The sequence below is a fragment of the Citrus sinensis genome, chromosome 5 (assembly GCF_022201045.2).
Source record: "Citrus sinensis cultivar Valencia sweet orange chromosome 5, DVS_A1.0, whole genome shotgun sequence".
In the NCBI taxonomy this organism is placed as follows: domain Eukaryota; kingdom Viridiplantae; phylum Streptophyta; class Magnoliopsida; order Sapindales; family Rutaceae; genus Citrus; species Citrus sinensis.
In genome coordinates, this window is record NC_068560.1 from 33,054,027 (window position 1) to 33,071,244 (window position 17,218).

Sequence of the window (17,218 nt, forward strand, 5' to 3'; positions counted from 1 at the left end):
AGTAGACAAAGAAAAGAGCTAGTGGCAAACACATTATCTGCATATAACTGTTGAAATCGATTGAGTTCCATTCACAAACTTTTTGTTGTAATATTATTAAATTGAATACCAAATTAGGCAAAAATTAAGCTAGTAAAATTTAAAAGAGAATATTCCTTCAAGAAAAAGTACGTGTACTGATGCTGGGCCTCAGTTTCACACACGAACTTCGAAAAAGAAAAAGCCGAGTACTATGTCCAGTCAACACAAGCCATTATACCACGTCAGAACTCAGATGAATTGCCTGGGCCTTTACAGTTTTGCCTGGTGAGCCACCGCACGACTCGTGATTAGGGATGGCAATGGGGAGAGCAGGGGAGGGGATCAATTTTTTTGTATTTATTCATGATATTTTACGTATGTCTTCGTCCTCTCTCCATCATCGTTAAAATTATTTAAGAGAATCTTCATTTTCTCCTCGAATAATAACAAAAGATCTCCGATAGTCCCCGATCTCCGAATAACTAATATATTTTTTTTGTTTTTGATTTTGAATTAATCATATTAAAATAAAAAAATTTAAATAGAAGTAAAGTTCGAAATATATATTATATTAATATCCATTACAAAAGTCACATACATTAAATTAGTAAGTAACGCAGCATGCAAGGGATACAAACTATCATGAACAAATTAATAGCCTAATACAAAATTGTTACAAATAAAATTAAATTTAGATTCAAAATTAACTTTTTAATGGTGGCGTGGACACTTTATAAATGTGGACTATTCCCTTTACAACATAATAGTTAAGTAGAAGCAAATCAAGAGCAAATATTAGATTAGATTAGATATTAAAATTGTGATTTGCTATAGACAATTATAACATCTAAAAATAAATAAAAAATAGATTTAAGTTTAAAATATTTAATGAATATTAAAATTAAAATAAAAGTTTTGGGCTAATAGAATATGTCCGGTCTTTTTAATGTCCTAAATAAAAATTTAAGACTTTAATTAGTTAATTAGGCGTAAAAAATTAATAATATAAATATTTTGATATTTTTTATTTTTACCAATACTTATAATTTTATAATTCAAATTTTATTATTTATTTATTAATAATTTTAAAAAATTAAAAAAAATTAAAATGGGGAAATTGATAGGGGATGGAGATTGTACCTCATTCCAATTTCCTCCCCGAATAAAAAATTAGGTATGAAATTATCCTCATACCCTCTCTAAATGAAAAAAATCCCTGAGATACCGTCTCGTAGGGATTTTTGCCAGGGTAATTTTTAAAAACCTTCCCTGAGGTTTGGGCTTGTTGCAAGTAGATGGCGATAATTTATTTATTTGTAAAAAACCCCCTACTGTCAGTTAACTTTAACATTGACCGTTAGTTGACTGTGCAAAGACAATATTACCCTTAACAACAGTTTGTAGATGGAAATAACTAAAAAAAAATTAAAATTATTGGCTATTTTACCCTCTTTAAATTATTGATATTTTCTTAAAGTTCCTACAAGAAAGATAAAATTAAAAATTTGAAAAATTCTCTTTAAATTATTGATATTTTCTTAAAGTTCCTACAAAAAAGATAAAATTAAAAACTTGAAAATGAAATAGTTATAATCTTTACCTATAATATTATAAATCTTTAGAATTGACAAGGATAAAATTATCAAAAAATAGGGTTTGTGCTTTTCGCCCCAACAATTTTAATTTTTTTTTTAATTATTTTCGTTTACAAACTGTTATTAAGGGTAATATTATCTTTGCACAGTTAACTAACGGTCAATGTTAAAGTTAACTGATAGTAGGAGATTTTTTACAAATAAATAAATTTTCGCCATCTACTTGCAACAAGCCCAAACCGGAGGTTTTTAAAAATTATCCATTTTTACCATCCCTACCCGTGACTCAAACTCATTAAAGATGAGGGTATTACCGTAAAAACACATGACTACAAACGCCCCGTGATCGCGATCGCGATCATGATCCTCTTAAATTATATCAACCATCAATCATTAATTTGTAGCCAGCTCCGAGACCCCGATCGATCTCATCTTCGCGCATTTCCACATCTCTCACGAGAGACAAAGTAATCAAAGCTAATCGGGAGCAGAATTCTGTGCTATCCGGGAATTACTTAAAACTTGCGATTACGACTACTCAGATCTTCGTAGCAAACAGGCAAAATCATCATCGCCATGTCATCGACTTTCTCCGGCGACGAAACTGCTCCCTTCTTCGGCTTCCTTGGAGCAGCGGCCGCTCTCGTCTTCTCCTGTAATTTCTCCTACTCTTCGTTTTCTTGTCCCCTTGTCATATCCTCGTCCCGAGAAAATCAACAGAAATAGCTAAATATCATATCAGGCTTCACGAGACTTTATTCATTGCAGACCTAATTTGACTCTCAGTTGCTCGTACAATTATCTCATTGAAATCTAATATTCGATAGATTTTGACTTTTTGATTGTATTTAATTTTTTTTTTTTGCATAAATATGCAATTACTTTTGAAAATCCTTTGTTTTATTTTATTTTTGGATTTGTAAAGGCGGGAAAATTAAACTTGTGCACTCGTATGCTTGTCTATAATTGGAAAAAAAAATTATCTGAAAATCATGTAGAAGAGTTTATTGTTGTAACAAAAGGCTGCATTTTCTTATTGTAGGTATGGGTGCTGCCTATGGGACAGCAAAGAGTGGGGTTGGAGTGGCTTCAATGGGTGTCATGAGGCCGGAGCTTGTTATGAAATCGATTGTTCCAGTGGTTATGGCTGGAGTTTTGGGTATTTATGGGTTGATTATTGCTGTTATTATTAGTACTGGGATCAACCCTAAAGCTAAGTCTTATTATTTGTTTGATGGGTATGCACATTTGTCTTCGGGGCTTGCTTGTGGTCTTGCTGGACTCTCTGCTGGGATGGCTATTGGAATTGTTGGTGATGCGGGAGTTAGGTAAGAAGTAGTCCTTGTGCTGGTACTTTTTTTTTTTTTGTTTTAAATTGTTGATGGCATGGTCAGGTCATGAGATTATAGAAATATGAATTCAATCATGTTACTTAATGATTTATTTATCCTGTATTGTTGTTGAATTATCATTATGCATCTATGGTTTTGAGGGGGCTTTAAGCATTGTGTGTTTAACAAAAAGGGTGGACTTTTGTCTGTTTATTTGAAACACTTCATGCTTTTACTTCTCTACAAATAAGAGCCATGTTTCATTTTGTCATTGAATTCAGGACCTCATTTTCTTCCATTTTTGTTAGCTAGAAAGCAACCACTGTTAGTATGACCAATTTCTGAATCATCCATGCATGTGTCAGTGTGCAACTCATGCTATCATAGTAGTATAGCTTTTGAATTTTGAATGAAGCAGGAAGAGTAAGATACCCCCAGCTCCCTCTTCTACACCATTCTTTCTGCATGGAAAAGTAATTTCTTATTGAGAAACTATGTGGATATGCCTGATTTAAACTTGGATAAGAAGAGATGAATTGCTTTCAAAGGGATTTAATTCCCAAAGGTTGTTTTTAGATTGCTGGGGTAGTTGCTAAACGTCGATGTTATGTTTGGATAATTCTTTCCATGTAACGAGATGCAGAATTATGAGATAGCATTTTCACTTTAAAAAGTGCTACAAATTATTATTTTTTTCAAATTTTCTCTTTTTGAGCCCTTGGGTGGGACTAACCTAGGTGGACATGCTTGGAAATTTCTTTCTTTTTTCATTTGGCTTGGCTATTCATCCATTGCTTGACTGCATGTAATTTTGTGTGATTTATCTTTTTCTTGTTAGGGTGAAACGTTGGTTTATGTTTGTTTTCAAATACCAGCCCCTCCTTGGTTGTGATTCAATAGCAGTAGAGCAGTTGGATTGGTGTTTTCAGCTGTATGCTGTATGATTTGTATTAAGTTGATTGTTTTTAACATACTGACGCGTATTTGCTCTAAAAATCCTCTCTTGGTATTATTTTCAGGGCTAACGCACAGCAGCCTAAGTTGTTTGTGGGAATGATTCTTATTCTCATCTTTGCCGAAGCTCTCGCTCTTTATGGTCTCATCGTGGGAATCATCCTCTCATCTCGAGCAGGCCAATCTCGGGCAGAATAAAAGAAAAGGTCAAAACAGTTATCTTGTAACGTTTATCCAGTCTGATTAAAATTGAAGCTGTATGAGTTGATTTTTTTTGGATTTGTTTAGTTTAGTTGATAAACTCGTGTACATGATGGATTCCTTTAAGTATTATGGAATTATACTCTGTTGTCACAGGCTTGGTTTTCCTTTGGATTAGTGAAAGCAGAATATACATTTCAAATGATGTCTACGCACTACACAGTGAAGCATTAAGCATAGACCCACAGGTTTGTATTGAAAAAGAGCAGATCAGCTGCTCAGATTGCAACTTCTCTGACATCAGTAATGTCCATAAAATGCATTTACCTCACATTCTTTTGTTCAAAAGGGCAATTGTTCAGTCAGTATGAAGAGATATGATGCAACTTGAGTAGCTACAGAGTCAAAAGGAATATCCATTCCAATGAAGTACTGATTTTGTTAATAATGATACATGGACCATCGACCTTTTGCATGTGAGGAATGTTAAGAGTCGCTGTGTTGTTGAAAATTGAAAGCGCCTCAAACTCACTAATGATTTGAGTATTTGTTGCACTTGGAGCTTTGATGTAAATGATCCCGGTCGGTACTGTGTAGCCTTTTTAAATAAGTGCCAGTTGTATTAAGCTTTCTCCGCCATTCTGGTAACGATGATTGTTAATTCTTAAATCTACGACACAAGGACATAAACTTCACATATGCTACATATTGTGCAGTTATAAATTCCGAATACAGTATCACAATCTTACATTTGCATTCATATTATCACTTAAAAACAAAACAAAAAGAAAACATTATACATAACAGTTCGCAATCACCTCCGTGGCTCCATGGATCAAAGCAATCACATGACGTCACTTCAGGGACCCTTTTAACGTAAATGACAAAAGGTTATCATATTTCATGAAAAAATAAAAATTTAAGGACCTAAATGTAATAAATTGTAAAAAAATAAAAATCGCTTATAAATTTCAAGCAACGCGCGAGTGAAAGGAGATGAGAGGGGAGATGGCAACGAAATCAGAGAAGGAGATACCAAAGATCGTGTGGAACGAGAGCAAGCGGAGGTTCGAAACGGAAGACAAAGAAGCTTACGTTGAATATGTGGTAAGAGAAAATGGAAAAGTGATGGACTTGGTTCACACATACGTGCCAAGTTCAAAAAGAGGCTTAGGCTTGGCTTCTCATCTCTGTCGTGCTGCCTTCAATCATGCCAAATCTCACTCCATGTCCATCATCCCCACTTGCTCTTACGTCTCTGTAAGCTTCTTCTTTTCTCTCTTTTCCTTCCCGGGTCTCTTTTCATTTCTTCCTTTTCTTCATGGTTTTTTTTTTTTTTAATTTGTTGGTGGGGTTACTTGATTACGAATGAATTTTTGTTTAAAATTGATTGTGGTCTGATTGAATTTTATATTTCTACTTTTTCGTTTACCATTTCTTTGATCGTTCTGATTCTTAGAGGATGAATTATACAACTCTCTTTAGGCTTGATTCTTGTTTGAAATTTGGGGCTCTGTATCCATTGTGTTGAATAGCTCTGTTACTCAGGTTCATTTTTATTAACTATGCAACAAGGTTTGAATTATTTCAAGGAATTTGCTCCACAATAAACAAATGTTTGTATTTAGAAAGGAATAAAATGCTTTTGATAGCATTTTACACCAATCTTTTCAGTTCCCAAATCATTTTAGTATTATGACTTTGCTGGTATGATTGGTGGACTGATTGTGCAAATCCTGAATATAGAATGAATGGTGAATTTTTCGACTTATAAAGTGGAGTGGTTCTTATACCTACTTATCATCAATTAGAACGGAAACTTTAGGACAGACATTGAAGCTGGATATCATAAATTTGATTCTTACTTTCTCAAAATTTTGCTTTCCTCTTCTTTAAAGAGAGTGCATGCCCATAAATGGTTTTTTGGATGTTCTAAGCCGAGCTTGATGAACATGTCCTGAATTGTCATGTTATAAATTTTCCATATGTCATTGTATTTTACTCGTTGGAAGCCACCATTGTGTAAGTCCCATGTGTATCCAAGTAATATGGTTGCCTGAATTTTTCTTCTCCTATTATGCTTTAGTGGATTAAGCAGCTAGGTTTACCTTGAGTGTATCTGCTCATGCAAGTTGATGATCTTGGGGTAGTGATTTGTGTCTAGTATTAAGCCTCAAAATCCTTCACATTTTGAGTTGCCTGCATATTTGTGTGCTTTAATTGCCTGGAAGTAGAATGAACTTACATAATCATTTGGGTAACAGAACACTGCATGTCATCATCATCATCATTATTATTATTTCATAAGCTGAATTGTTTCATTACTATGAATCATTACTTTGAAAATCAAGCTTCATCACTGCACCCACTGCTCGGTTGAGCTAATGTCTGTTCGCTTTCTTTTTCCTTTTTTTTTTAATTATTATTATTTTATTTTTACAGGACACTTATCTTCCTCGGAATCCAACCTGGAATTCTATCATATACTCAGAAGATCCCAGATCTAGCATATAAATGTCGCCATCTTTAACTTTTCAGGTGCCTGTGTAATTGTTTGTGATCCAAGTGAAGGTTCTGTTCTCTTATCTCTCAGGCTCACACTATTGAGGCCTATAATTATTGCAGATACAGAATAGCCATTTTCCTTTGCCTATTGCAAATAATATGCACTCACTGTATTTAAAAAAGTGCACATCCCTGTGATATCATAATTTATGTTGGGTTGCCATTTGCTCTCAAACTTTTGCCACACCCAATTTGGCTTGTTTTGCCTTCCATGGCAGGCTTACGCTAAGCTTTTGAAGTCATATATACCTTATCGTCCATATGTGAATAATTACCAAATTCCTTTGATCTTATGCAGATCAGATATAATCTTTTTTAAAAATGCATGTGTTACAAATTTTGGATTGGATTTGAAAGAAAAGGGCCACTGGTCTTTTTGGGGGTCATTGATTGGCACGTTTAAATACGAATTCACGGCTTCTGTTTTCCTTGCGCGGCATTCCCTTAATCATGGTAATCTCGGCAAGTAGTGAGTAGTGACCATTGAACGAACTTATACATAAAATGGATTAAATACAATATATTCCATAGCAAAAGTATCGCCAGCAGCAAGGCAAACAAGATAGAGCACAACTACACTCACAGATCGGTCATGTTCCATTACAGGAGTTTCAAAGTCAAAAAGCTTCTTGAACAACTGCATTTTTTTTTTTTTTTGGGCTCACATTGGTAAAATATGATACAGTGATACAATAATTCCAGCTGCTGGGTGGATACATTTAATATTTACAGCAATGCAATACTCCGATGCTTCAAGTATCAGCCAGGTACATAATAATCCATCTTTTCCACGGGTAGGTTCAAAACTGATGTTTCAACCTATATAAAAAAGAAACAAGGGACCAACATTAATGATGAAAGTTCGATAAATGGTAGTCTGATTTATACTATAGTTAATTTACACTTTTCCCTATCAAGCAGAAAATCTCAGAGGAACAGCTATTCACTGACTTCGTTATGGTTCAAATATGCTTATAATTCTTGACTTAGTTGCAAAATCTCAGGTGTAGCGTGTTGGACCGTTGGTCTCATTTCTCAACCCAGGACTTCAACAAATTTCCCTTCCATGCAGGAATCCCACCCAAATCACATCAAGATATCAACCCCTTTCACACACTGAACCACCACCCTGACCCAACTCATGTCTTATAGTAATTCGTGACCGACTGTGCACACATACTTGACATGTAAAATGTAAATTTAAGCACAGACTTTTCATGCCTTGAGGCTCACACCCACACTGAAGGTGAATTAAAAGCCTGGGCATACAACTGCCCTTAAGAAAACAAATTATGATTGAATATTTGCAAATTAATGCTTAACAAAAAGCAGCAGCAGCAACTTTTTGTTAACTCCAGAAAAAATATTACCAAATGATCCAAAGTAAAATAAGTCACATACCTCTTCAAATGGTACAAAGACAAAAGGTGTTAGACCCCTCTTGTGTGAGACAGCAGGCACATCAGGGTTGTGAGTTTCATCATCCTGCCACCCTTCAACCACTCCAAGAATGTCCTCATCACGGCCATTGAGCTCATTATCATTCATACCACTGGTAACAAGCGATAGCAAATCCATCCGGTTGTTAGCCCCAGCTGTTGTACCCCGTAATCTATGAGAAAATGGAGGTCAGTGAAGTGAGTAACTAAAGAAGCTTCTAAATTGGGCACAATATAAAATACCCACAATTTTACAGCATGCAAAAATACATATATTCTTCTGGTTCTGTAACAACAGGCTTCCTAAAACAGCATAACCTTTTTTTCCTTTTAGGTGGACTGAGCCTGAAATTTTAAGGACTTTTTAGTTTTTATACCCTTTTAAGTTCATGCATTATATTCATGTGAATATTAAAGGAAGTTAACTTAGGAAAATGTCATCAGATAATCACATTTGAAAATAAATGGGTGCACATCTTCCCCCCACACCAAAAGAAAGAAACAGTAAGAACAATAATAAAGAAAAAACGAAGAAATGAATGAGTTGGCCAAGTTTTTGTTATCAAACTTCAGAACTAATGCCCTAAAGAAACAGTAATTGTACCTTAAGCGGATTCTTAGCACAGTTGGACGCAAACCAGGGTACAGAACAGCAGCTTCCACCTGCAACAAGTTCCCACAAGAACTTTCACGATACATATTGAGCAACGGCGATATGATTTGGAAAAATTATGTATTTCAAACTCAGCAAGCAGAATTTCTGGGTAATAATATGGCAAAAAACAATGGCCTAACCTTGTCCTCTGACAATGTATAATGGCCGGTAAATACACAGTCTGCTTTAGCTGCACGAAAGTTCATGATTTTTGCCACATCTTTGATCTTTTGAGAAGAATTCTGACAATTGCAATAAAGAAACAAAAAGACAGCAGTCAGTGGAGAAACACAGGATTATTTCGACAATTCAGAGTGATACTGGCTTAAGATAATAACCTTGTAAATAAATCTGCCAGAAGGGAAAAATCTCATGTATCGGTAGTAGCAGACCTGAAAAGGCATTGACAAAAAAGTAAATAATGCACAGAAATTTACTCTTTTCTCTCAATAATTTAATTTCTTCTAGCACCACTTTAATCAGAGAACTATCTGAGGCCATTATCCCTGCAAATCTTTTACGGCCATTCCTTCACAAACATTTCACATTTAGTTATGACATATTACCTGCACATCTCATGTGTTTTATAGTTCATTGTTTTGACATTCATACAGTAGCACATTACTATTTACATAACCTACCCAACAAATAACGTTAACGAAAATTGCAAGAAGCCAAATTGGGCTTTGATCTTAAATGAACAGTTCAATATAGAATAGAATGCTATTAAACAAAAACTTGGATAGATTTTGCTTCCCCCTTGAGATTAAACCTTTCATGTATTATGCCTTTCTAAACTTAGTTTTGTAATGCTTAGAAAAATATACCAAAGAGACCACACTTTACAGTGAAAGTAATTCAAATTGTTTTTGGAGAGAAGTACATGTTTATCAATACAGAATAGAAAAACATACTATGTGGACAGGGTTGGTAATCTTCCACTCAGCAACTCCGGCTCGGATATAGGTGTTCCTACTCACATAAAGACCTGAGGATTGAAATCTGCATTAGTTTCAGGATATATCAGGTGGAAAGTAGTAACCTTAATTAAATAAAAATCAAGCTGCTGGACTTTAGTCTTACATTTTTATCAAAACTAAAACAAAAAACTGCAGCACATCTTACCATCAATGCGGATCCTAGGTCTTAAAAGCCACATTTTCCTCCAAGAACCCTCGTACCTTGACTGTAAAATCTTATAATTTTCCACCACTCCGGATAGCTTCACAAAGGATACCCCAGTTTCAAGCTTGAATGATTTACATATCATAAACTAGAAAATACATTCATAATCAATTCCAAGCTTACCTGCCAAGCCTTTAAGCATGCATTACGCCAAAACACAGGGTTACGAATTGTGTACTTCCATTTCCGACAGACACAAGATGCCTTTCCTAAGTCATATGGACTCATTCGCGCAAAGACCTGCACATGAATATATTATTGTTATATATTAACTTAAGATAACCAAAAAAATTTCACCCTAGCCATCAAATAAAGAAAACATAATAGGAGTAAAAGAAGCAAGTCAGATTAAGCATGGAAGGACTTCTATGAAAATTCCTTTTGAGTAAATGAGTTTTCGGTAAAATCACTTTAAGAACTCCATCAGAACTCCATCAGAAAACACCTATCAAGCGCTTCACCAGATATTCTTTCCTCGTCCAAAATGTGTGATGTGTCTGCTAGAAAAGCACCTATCATATGCTTCTTCAAAAAGCTCTCCAAGTGCTTCTACATATCTCCAAAAGAGCTTTTCACGGTTTGAAAGCACTAAGGGGGATGCCAAAAGCACTCAATTTGCATTACAATGCCAAAAATATTCAGTTTCGGACACTACAAATCAAATATATGGAACAGATACTTCAGCCTCGGTTTCTATTCATCCGAGCATACAACTTCTCATCAATGAAACTAAAAAAAAAAAAAAAATTCTGCTACAACTACATATCAAAATAAATTCAATCAAAATAGCTCATTTTATCTCTTTGAAAAAATAATTCCATAACTAAATTTCAATAAACTTGTATAACATGTAACAGTAATACCTCGAAAAGCAGCTCATCCGGCAAGCAACGGTGTATAAGCGCCGTATCAACATACGGTTTTCTACTCACGCTTCCAAACGGTGCTACAGGCCTCACATTAATTCCATAAAGATCTGACAGTGAATCACACGAATAAAAAAATAATTATAAGAACAAAGGCAGCGTTTCGCAGCATTGAATTCGGGAAATGAATTAGAGAGAAAGAGGTCCAATTCCACTAATCTAATTCCCCTGCTACCAAACAAAGCCAAATAGAATTTGATAATTTTAATTAACGAAGAGAATTAAAGATAACAAAGTACGCTAGCTGTAATAATTAACTCTACCGAGCCAAGGCCGTTGCGTGACGAAGTGGTGTACGGTCTTTAACCGCAGAGAAGATTCCAGCTCAGCAGGAATTGTCATGGCGAAATCTGAAAGATCAAGATTTGAATTCGACGGTCAATTGATGTTTCCAATGGCAGAAATTGTAAATTTGGTGGAAATAATAGTACCTGAAGCCATGGTCGCGAAGAGGCGGTTATTCTTCGAAGGAAATACAAGGAAACCGAAATAATCGGAAGGCTTTCATTTTTATTAATTTATTGTGGACCCTACAATGGGCTTTTTTCTTTTTTTTTTCTATATTATGGTTACTAGATTGACACGTTCTCTTTAGCTGACGTGGTCTGAAATTTACTTATTTTATGTGAATTTTACTTTTGGCCTCATTGTTTTACAAAATTTAACCCTACTAAATTTTATAATTTATCCATCGCGTCCCATGTTGGCATCTTCAATTTTACAAATTTCATGATATGACCTACTTAAATTTATAATATATTTTTTTTTCATTTTACCCCTCAAATCAAAATCTTATTATTCTCCTAGAGGCAAAAGCATTGGAAGTGAGATTTTGTTTCATGCAACAAAGCAGAATTACAACATTGGACTCAATCTTAGCATAAACGAAGTAGCTTTTTGCTTTAGCTATATCAGCTACAAAAAGTAATAACATATACATACACATATAAGAGCAAAATCATGCATAACATGATCTTAAAGACAATGACACTTTTATTAAGAAGTTCAAGAGTTTGCTCTTTTGTGGGATTAAAGATGACAAAAATCCACGCGTGGCAGTGGCTCTTCGGGATTTTTCCTATTTAAGGAGGGATTAAGGATGATTTTATACTCAATTTCTTAAATAGGAAAGGTGTGGAAATATTTTTTTACCTAATTTTTTATTCCGAAAAAGGACAAGAATAAGGATGAGATGTAATCCCAATTCCTCCACATTTTCCCATTTAATTTTTAATTTTTATTTTATTTTTCTAAAATTATTAGTGAATAAATAATAAAACATAAATTATAAAATATTAAAAATGGGTGTAAACAACAAATATTAAAATATTTAAACAAACAATATAAATATTAGTTAATTTAAAGACTTTAATATAATTTATACTTAATCACAGTCTAAAGCCTACAATCCCACAAACTTACAATTCACAAATTAAATCCTAAGTCACTCTCTCACAATCTCACATATCCTTTCAAAATTATACGCACCGCGGCCAGCACTTAGCTCATCCTCATCTTATCATAACCTAGTAGCACGTCGCGCCGTCGATGACCGAGCAGTTAAGGAAAAGTAATGAAATCTAAACCCATGTTGTGAAATAATCTTTTTTTTTCCCGAGTTGATCACAGAACAAAATGACACACCAACTAAACAACGAGACATTTTCATCCAACTGGAGTTAACACTAAAATTTGAGGCCTACCTTCACGAAAATTGCAACTAGTCCTCAGGATTAATTTTGATGACATTACAACGAGTCCTCAGTCAATCATAGTATCATTGATGACAATGAATTCCATCGACAATTCAATGCATTACTGAAGTTTTTTGTTTATTCTCATCTAGTAAGCAAATAAAAGAAGCCATGGAGTACCTGGATATGAAGGTGAATTAGCTAAAACACGAGGAAGGTCAAATTAATGGCCTTGACATGAGGATCCATAGAAGTGATGAAACCAAGAGAAACAACAATTCCAGTATTCCACCACCCACATGAACCAACAATTTCAGTCCTTCAAATCCTTGGTAGGCATCAAGAACCTTCTCCACGATCGAAGCAGCGTGGCTCGACGAATGCCTTTGATCACTTCCTTGGTATGGTAATCAAATGCTGTCATTCCATAAATGCTACCGGAGTACAATGATCCAAAACGTAAGCCTAATAGTGCATGTTTTACTACCACTGAACTGATTACTCGATGAGGAAATGTTTCAACTTTCAAGCACCCCATTTTTCACAAACATTTACCCTTGAAACTTTTTGATTCACCAATCCCCAAAATCACTTTCGTGCGTATGCAAATATTTCTGACACAACTCCTAACAATCATTTAGGCCATCTCTGTTGGGAAGGAATTCTACTATACTATTAATTAGAAAAGTACAATCAAAGATTGGACATCCATATATTTTGATCCAATATTTTTTCTTGCAAGGCGGGATAAAAATTAGCCAACTGAAATTTACAGCAATTGTAATTCAATCTTGCAATTACATGTGTTGTTTTACTAAATAATTACATATGTAATTGAAACCGTAAAAATTAATGGAAGAAAAAATATTTTTACGGAAAAAATTCCCAAAACCTCGACACTAAACATTTTGCTGAAATTAGTCATGCCAAAAAAAAAAAAAAAAGTAGGCTTGGCATTAGGGTTGGCAATTTAAGGACTTGGGTTGAGCTTTTTCAAGCCCAGGCCCAAGCCCATTAGAATAAAAATATAAGAGTTGGGCTTTGGGCTGGATTTGAGCTTTTACTTTTTTAAAATTTTTTAAAATTATTATAAACTTAAAATGAATTAACAATAATAAAGTTGTTACGATCAATAATGAATTAAAAAATAAATATTTCAAGAATAAAAAATAAATAAACAAAATGAAGTAAATAAAAGTTTATATATGTATTTTTTTTGTACTAGATTCTCTAATTCACGAATTTTCTTAAGTAATTAATATTTAAAAGAGAGTTTATTATTATAATTTTAAGTATTTTGATTCATTATTGATATATAAATTAGGGATTCAAACTTTTTTTTAATGATCTTTCAAATCAAAATTTATTATTCTAATTTATAAATTTATTTTTTTAAGAAAATAGAGAGCTTAGGCCTGATTTGGACTTTTTTTTCTAAATCCTTGTTCAGACCTTCATGCGGTCTTTTTTGTCATCCCAATTTGCCATATGACAAAATCCAAAATTTAGAGACAAAATAGCTAATTAAATTTTGCCAAAAAGTTAATTCATGGTTTCAGCACAAATCTTGGAGTGTGTTCGGCTATAAAGACTGAACTCTGGGGTGTTTTGCATGGATTAAGAATGGCATGAGATCTTGGCTATAGGCGTATCCAAGTTGGAATAGATAACTATAGTGTGGTGCAGCTTATAAAGGAGAATAATGCTAATGTCAATGACCTTTCGACTGTAATTTAGATGATTAAGGAGCTCATGAGGAGGGATTGAAGTATTCGAATTGATCACATCTACCGCGAAGTAAATTTGGCAGTTGATTTCCTTGCTACACATGTTTTGTGTTTGCCTGTTGGAGTGCATTTTTTTTATTCTATCTCTTTAGGATTAAATTCTATTTTGTATTCGGATATATATAGGGTGTCACACCCCTGTTTGGTGTCCCTCTAGCTCTTCTCCTTTAGAACCCTCTTTTTATAAATTTTTTTTTTCCAAAAAGTGACGTACCAGCTCTCCATGAAAACATTATCACGATGCAACAAGAACAGAGGGGGCAACTGATCCTCCATCTGCATCCTTGACAAGGTACTTGCGAGTGGGTCCCGCACTGTACAGCATTTCAACCAGTCCATTATCTTCGGTTCAAACCAACCAATTGAAGACGCCATGCCCGGCCAAGAGGCGAACCATCACGAGCTCGACCGGGGTGTCGGGATTGTTGGTGGGAAGCCTACTTGCGATCTCCGAAGGTTAGAGGAGCCCTCACCTGACGAAGTGAAAATGGTGCCTATAAAATTGAGCTTGATCGCTGATTTCAGCACTGCCGCATTGGCTAGCCTTATGGCTCGCTTCGGAAGGGTGAGATGTGATTGGATTAAATTAAATTATATGTAAAATTGGTAAAAATAAGATTGGATTGAATTATAATTAATATTATTTTGTGTTTGGTATATTATATTATTGTACTAAATTAATTTAGAAGAAAATGAAATATATTATTATTATTATTATTATTATTATTATTAAACTCTAGCATTTATAATATTAGCTAGGTAAAATAAAAAATTAAACCAAATAGTATTTAAATATCAATATGATAATTTTATATAATAATATTTATAAATATTTTGTGCTGTAGTTACTGTATGATTATTTTTACATTAAAAAAAAGTTTATCCTAGTTATTCTTACCATCCCATCGAATAAAAATTCTTCATTTTTCTTCATAGAAAATTAGAAATGTGACTCAGAATCAGAATTAAATGGTGTGATCCAAAATAAGTAATCTTCACTTATCTTTACAGCATCAAATAATGGATTGGACTAATTTAAAAGAAACAAAAAATTAATCCAATCCTCCAACTTTATAATGCCACCAAACGTACCCTAATGCCCCTATTGTTCGAGAAATAAAAATTGAAGAATCCAATAATTACGTATACTAGAAAACTACAGATTCCTTTCATAATGTTAGTCTGAAATATTTGCCCCTAAACTCGAATGACACTTATCTCCTTTAAATTTTAAAACATCACACTTAAATTTCTTTACATTGGCAAAAGTTGATATATTATGTTAGTTTATAATAAAAAGTCTATATTGTGTGTCCCTAATCAATTTAAGTTATTTTACGAACCATAAACGTCAGTAAATGTAGAGGTTGATTTGTATTAGTCACTCAACAAAACCAGCCTCTCCCCCAAGAACCTTTATCAAGATCAATCAAGTTGCATATACCAGATCAAATAGATCAGATGAACTCAATGAACCCTGCATTGATCTATTCAAAGAATTATGAACAAAAACAGTGAGCAAGTAAAACAAAACACACAGTAGATTAACGTGGTTCAACCTTTGAATGGCTTACATCCACTGGTGAATCCATCGAGCAAGCTTTTATTGAATGATTCAAGATGATTTTTACAGCGATTACAAGAACAATGCATCAGTGAACAAGATTTTTCTTCCTCACTACAACTTCTCTCATAATCTCTCTCTCTCTTGTTTCTAACAGCTTCCCCCCAAACTTTCAGCTCAAATACCGGCCTTCATAACAAATTTAACAGCCCAGAATGTACAGTTATCTGACACGTGTGCAATAAGCCGTTATAATGAACTTGGCTTCACTTATACAATCGCATTCTAGCTCGTGTGAGTTGCTCAACTCAGATGAAGCCAAAACACTAGAGCCTGGTGTCGTTTAGAGCATCACAACAGTCGTGCCACTCACGTGTCTTCATTTAAGCCATTATGAAGCTGAAACGCTGCCGTTTGAAGAAGGTGTTTTGTATTCACCTTATAACCAAACAGTGAAAATGAAATGTTTTTTGTGTTATAACTTATAACAATATTGTACTTAATAACTTGAGTTAATTACCTAATTTATATATTTTTATCTTTTTATTTTGTTTGTTTTCATATTTTCTTGGCGTAGAAATTAAAAAACGCAAACCAGTTGGTTAATATGATAGTTGAAGGTTAGATAAAACTTATTTTATGTATTACCAATGAGAGGATGCATTGTCTTATGTATAAAATTAATAAATGATCTATAGTGCGATGAAAATGGACTAAAATGAAAATTATTTTTGTTATAGAATAAAACCTTGTAAGAAAATTCAATATACAAATAACTTGTATTTATGTTAAAATTATTAACAAAAAAACATAAATTAGACAATTAACTTAATTAATTAAGGACATGTATATTTACAGTTTGTAAACTAACTTAAATTGATAAAGAGCGATATAGAAATTAAAAGAACACATCAACTTATGTTAGTTTAAAGGGGCGTTTCCAAATTTGAAGGAATAAATATCACAAATAATTTAAATTTAGATGTAAATATGTCTTTATCTATCTATCTGTCTATGATGGGGCGGGAATCTGTTACCACTACGTACACCGTTAATTGAAACACTGCACTGGTTGACTTTCATCTTAAGATTTTGATGCATGCCATTTAATGCATGCCGGAGCTTGCTTTAATTAAGTTTACGTCCACCGCTCGCGCCATTATTCTCGTGTCTCAACCACAGCCATTGAAGTAGTTCCTCCTCCTCTTACAATTCAAACTTAGAATCCCATTAAAGTTATACACAATGCAAGCAGGATCCCTCTAAGTTACGTTAAACGTAACATACAGCTGATGACATGA

At 33.9% G+C, this 17,218-nt stretch overlaps 3 protein-coding genes across 5 annotated transcripts; 2 read left to right on the top strand and 1 right to left on the bottom strand.

The window, feature by feature from the left end:
• Nucleotides 1-1,998: 1,998 nt before the first annotated feature.
• On the top strand, nt 1,999-4,741 carry LOC102607521 (V-type proton ATPase 16 kDa proteolipid subunit). 3 transcript variants are annotated; one of them, XR_008054715.1, is made up of 5 exons: nt 1,999-2,271; nt 2,659-2,944; nt 3,967-4,107; nt 4,259-4,350; nt 4,452-4,741. XR_008054715.1 is itself a non-coding variant. In XM_006472726.3 (4 exons), the coding sequence occupies exons 1-3, from the start codon at nt 2,193-2,195 to the stop codon at nt 4,097-4,099; spliced, it is 498 nt and encodes a 165-aa protein (XP_006472789.1). In that variant the 5' UTR covers nt 1,999-2,192; the 3' UTR covers nt 4,100-4,107; nt 4,259-4,741. The 3 variants fall into 3 exon arrangements, 2 of the variants coding, with proteins under 2 accessions (XP_006472789.1, XP_015384140.1); XM_006472726.3 differs by having other exon boundaries at nt 4,259-4,741; XM_015528654.3 differs by lacking the exons at nt 4,259-4,350; nt 4,452-4,741 and having other exon boundaries at nt 2,000-2,271; nt 3,967-4,257.
• Nucleotides 4,742-5,082: 341 nt separating this feature from the next.
• On the top strand, nt 5,083-6,842 carry LOC102607816 (acetyltransferase At1g77540). The gene is made up of 2 exons (XM_006472727.4): nt 5,083-5,362; nt 6,545-6,842. Exons 1-2 carry the CDS (start codon nt 5,099-5,101, stop codon nt 6,614-6,616), a joined length of 336 nt encoding a protein of 111 aa, XP_006472790.2. The 5' UTR covers nt 5,083-5,098; the 3' UTR covers nt 6,617-6,842.
• Nucleotides 6,843-7,144: 302 nt separating this feature from the next.
• LOC102608110 (F-box protein 7) lies at nt 7,145-11,381 on the bottom strand. The gene is made up of 11 exons (XM_052440970.1): nt 11,304-11,381; nt 11,136-11,222; nt 10,810-10,922; nt 10,070-10,186; nt 9,887-9,983; nt 9,676-9,749; nt 9,100-9,153; nt 8,902-9,003; nt 8,711-8,769; nt 8,069-8,279; nt 7,145-7,486 (listed from the first exon to the last, which is right to left on the bottom strand). The coding sequence occupies exons 1-11, from the start codon at nt 11,311-11,313 to the stop codon at nt 7,427-7,429; spliced, it is 984 nt and encodes a 327-aa protein (XP_052296930.1). The 5' UTR covers nt 11,314-11,381; the 3' UTR covers nt 7,145-7,426.
• Between the last annotated feature and the right edge of the window lie 5,837 nt (nt 11,382-17,218).

Coding starts and splice junctions, on each gene's coding strand:
- LOC102608110 (XM_052440970.1), bottom strand. Junction 9,154..9,675: donor TTACCAACCCTGTCCACATA/GTATGTTTTTCT, acceptor ATGCCTTTTCAG/GTCTGCTACTACCGATACAT. Junction 9,004..9,099: donor CTGGCAGATTTATTTACAAG/GTTATTATCTTA, acceptor TGCAATTGTCAG/AATTCTTCTCAAAAGATCAA.
- LOC102607521 (XM_006472726.3), top strand. CDS start 2,193: ATGTCATCGACTTTCTCCGGCGACGAAACTGCTCCCTTCTTCGGCTTC. Junction 2,272..2,658: donor GGCCGCTCTCGTCTTCTCCT/GTAATTTCTCCT, acceptor TTCTTATTGTAG/GTATGGGTGCTGCCTATGGG. Junction 2,945..3,966: donor GTTGGTGATGCGGGAGTTAG/GTAAGAAGTAGT, acceptor TATTATTTTCAG/GGCTAACGCACAGCAGCCTA.
- LOC102607816 (XM_006472727.4), top strand. CDS start 5,099: ATGAGAGGGGAGATGGCAACGAAATCAGAGAAGGAGATACCAAAGATC. Junction 5,363..6,544: donor CCACTTGCTCTTACGTCTCT/GTAAGCTTCTTC, acceptor TTATTTTTACAG/GACACTTATCTTCCTCGGAA.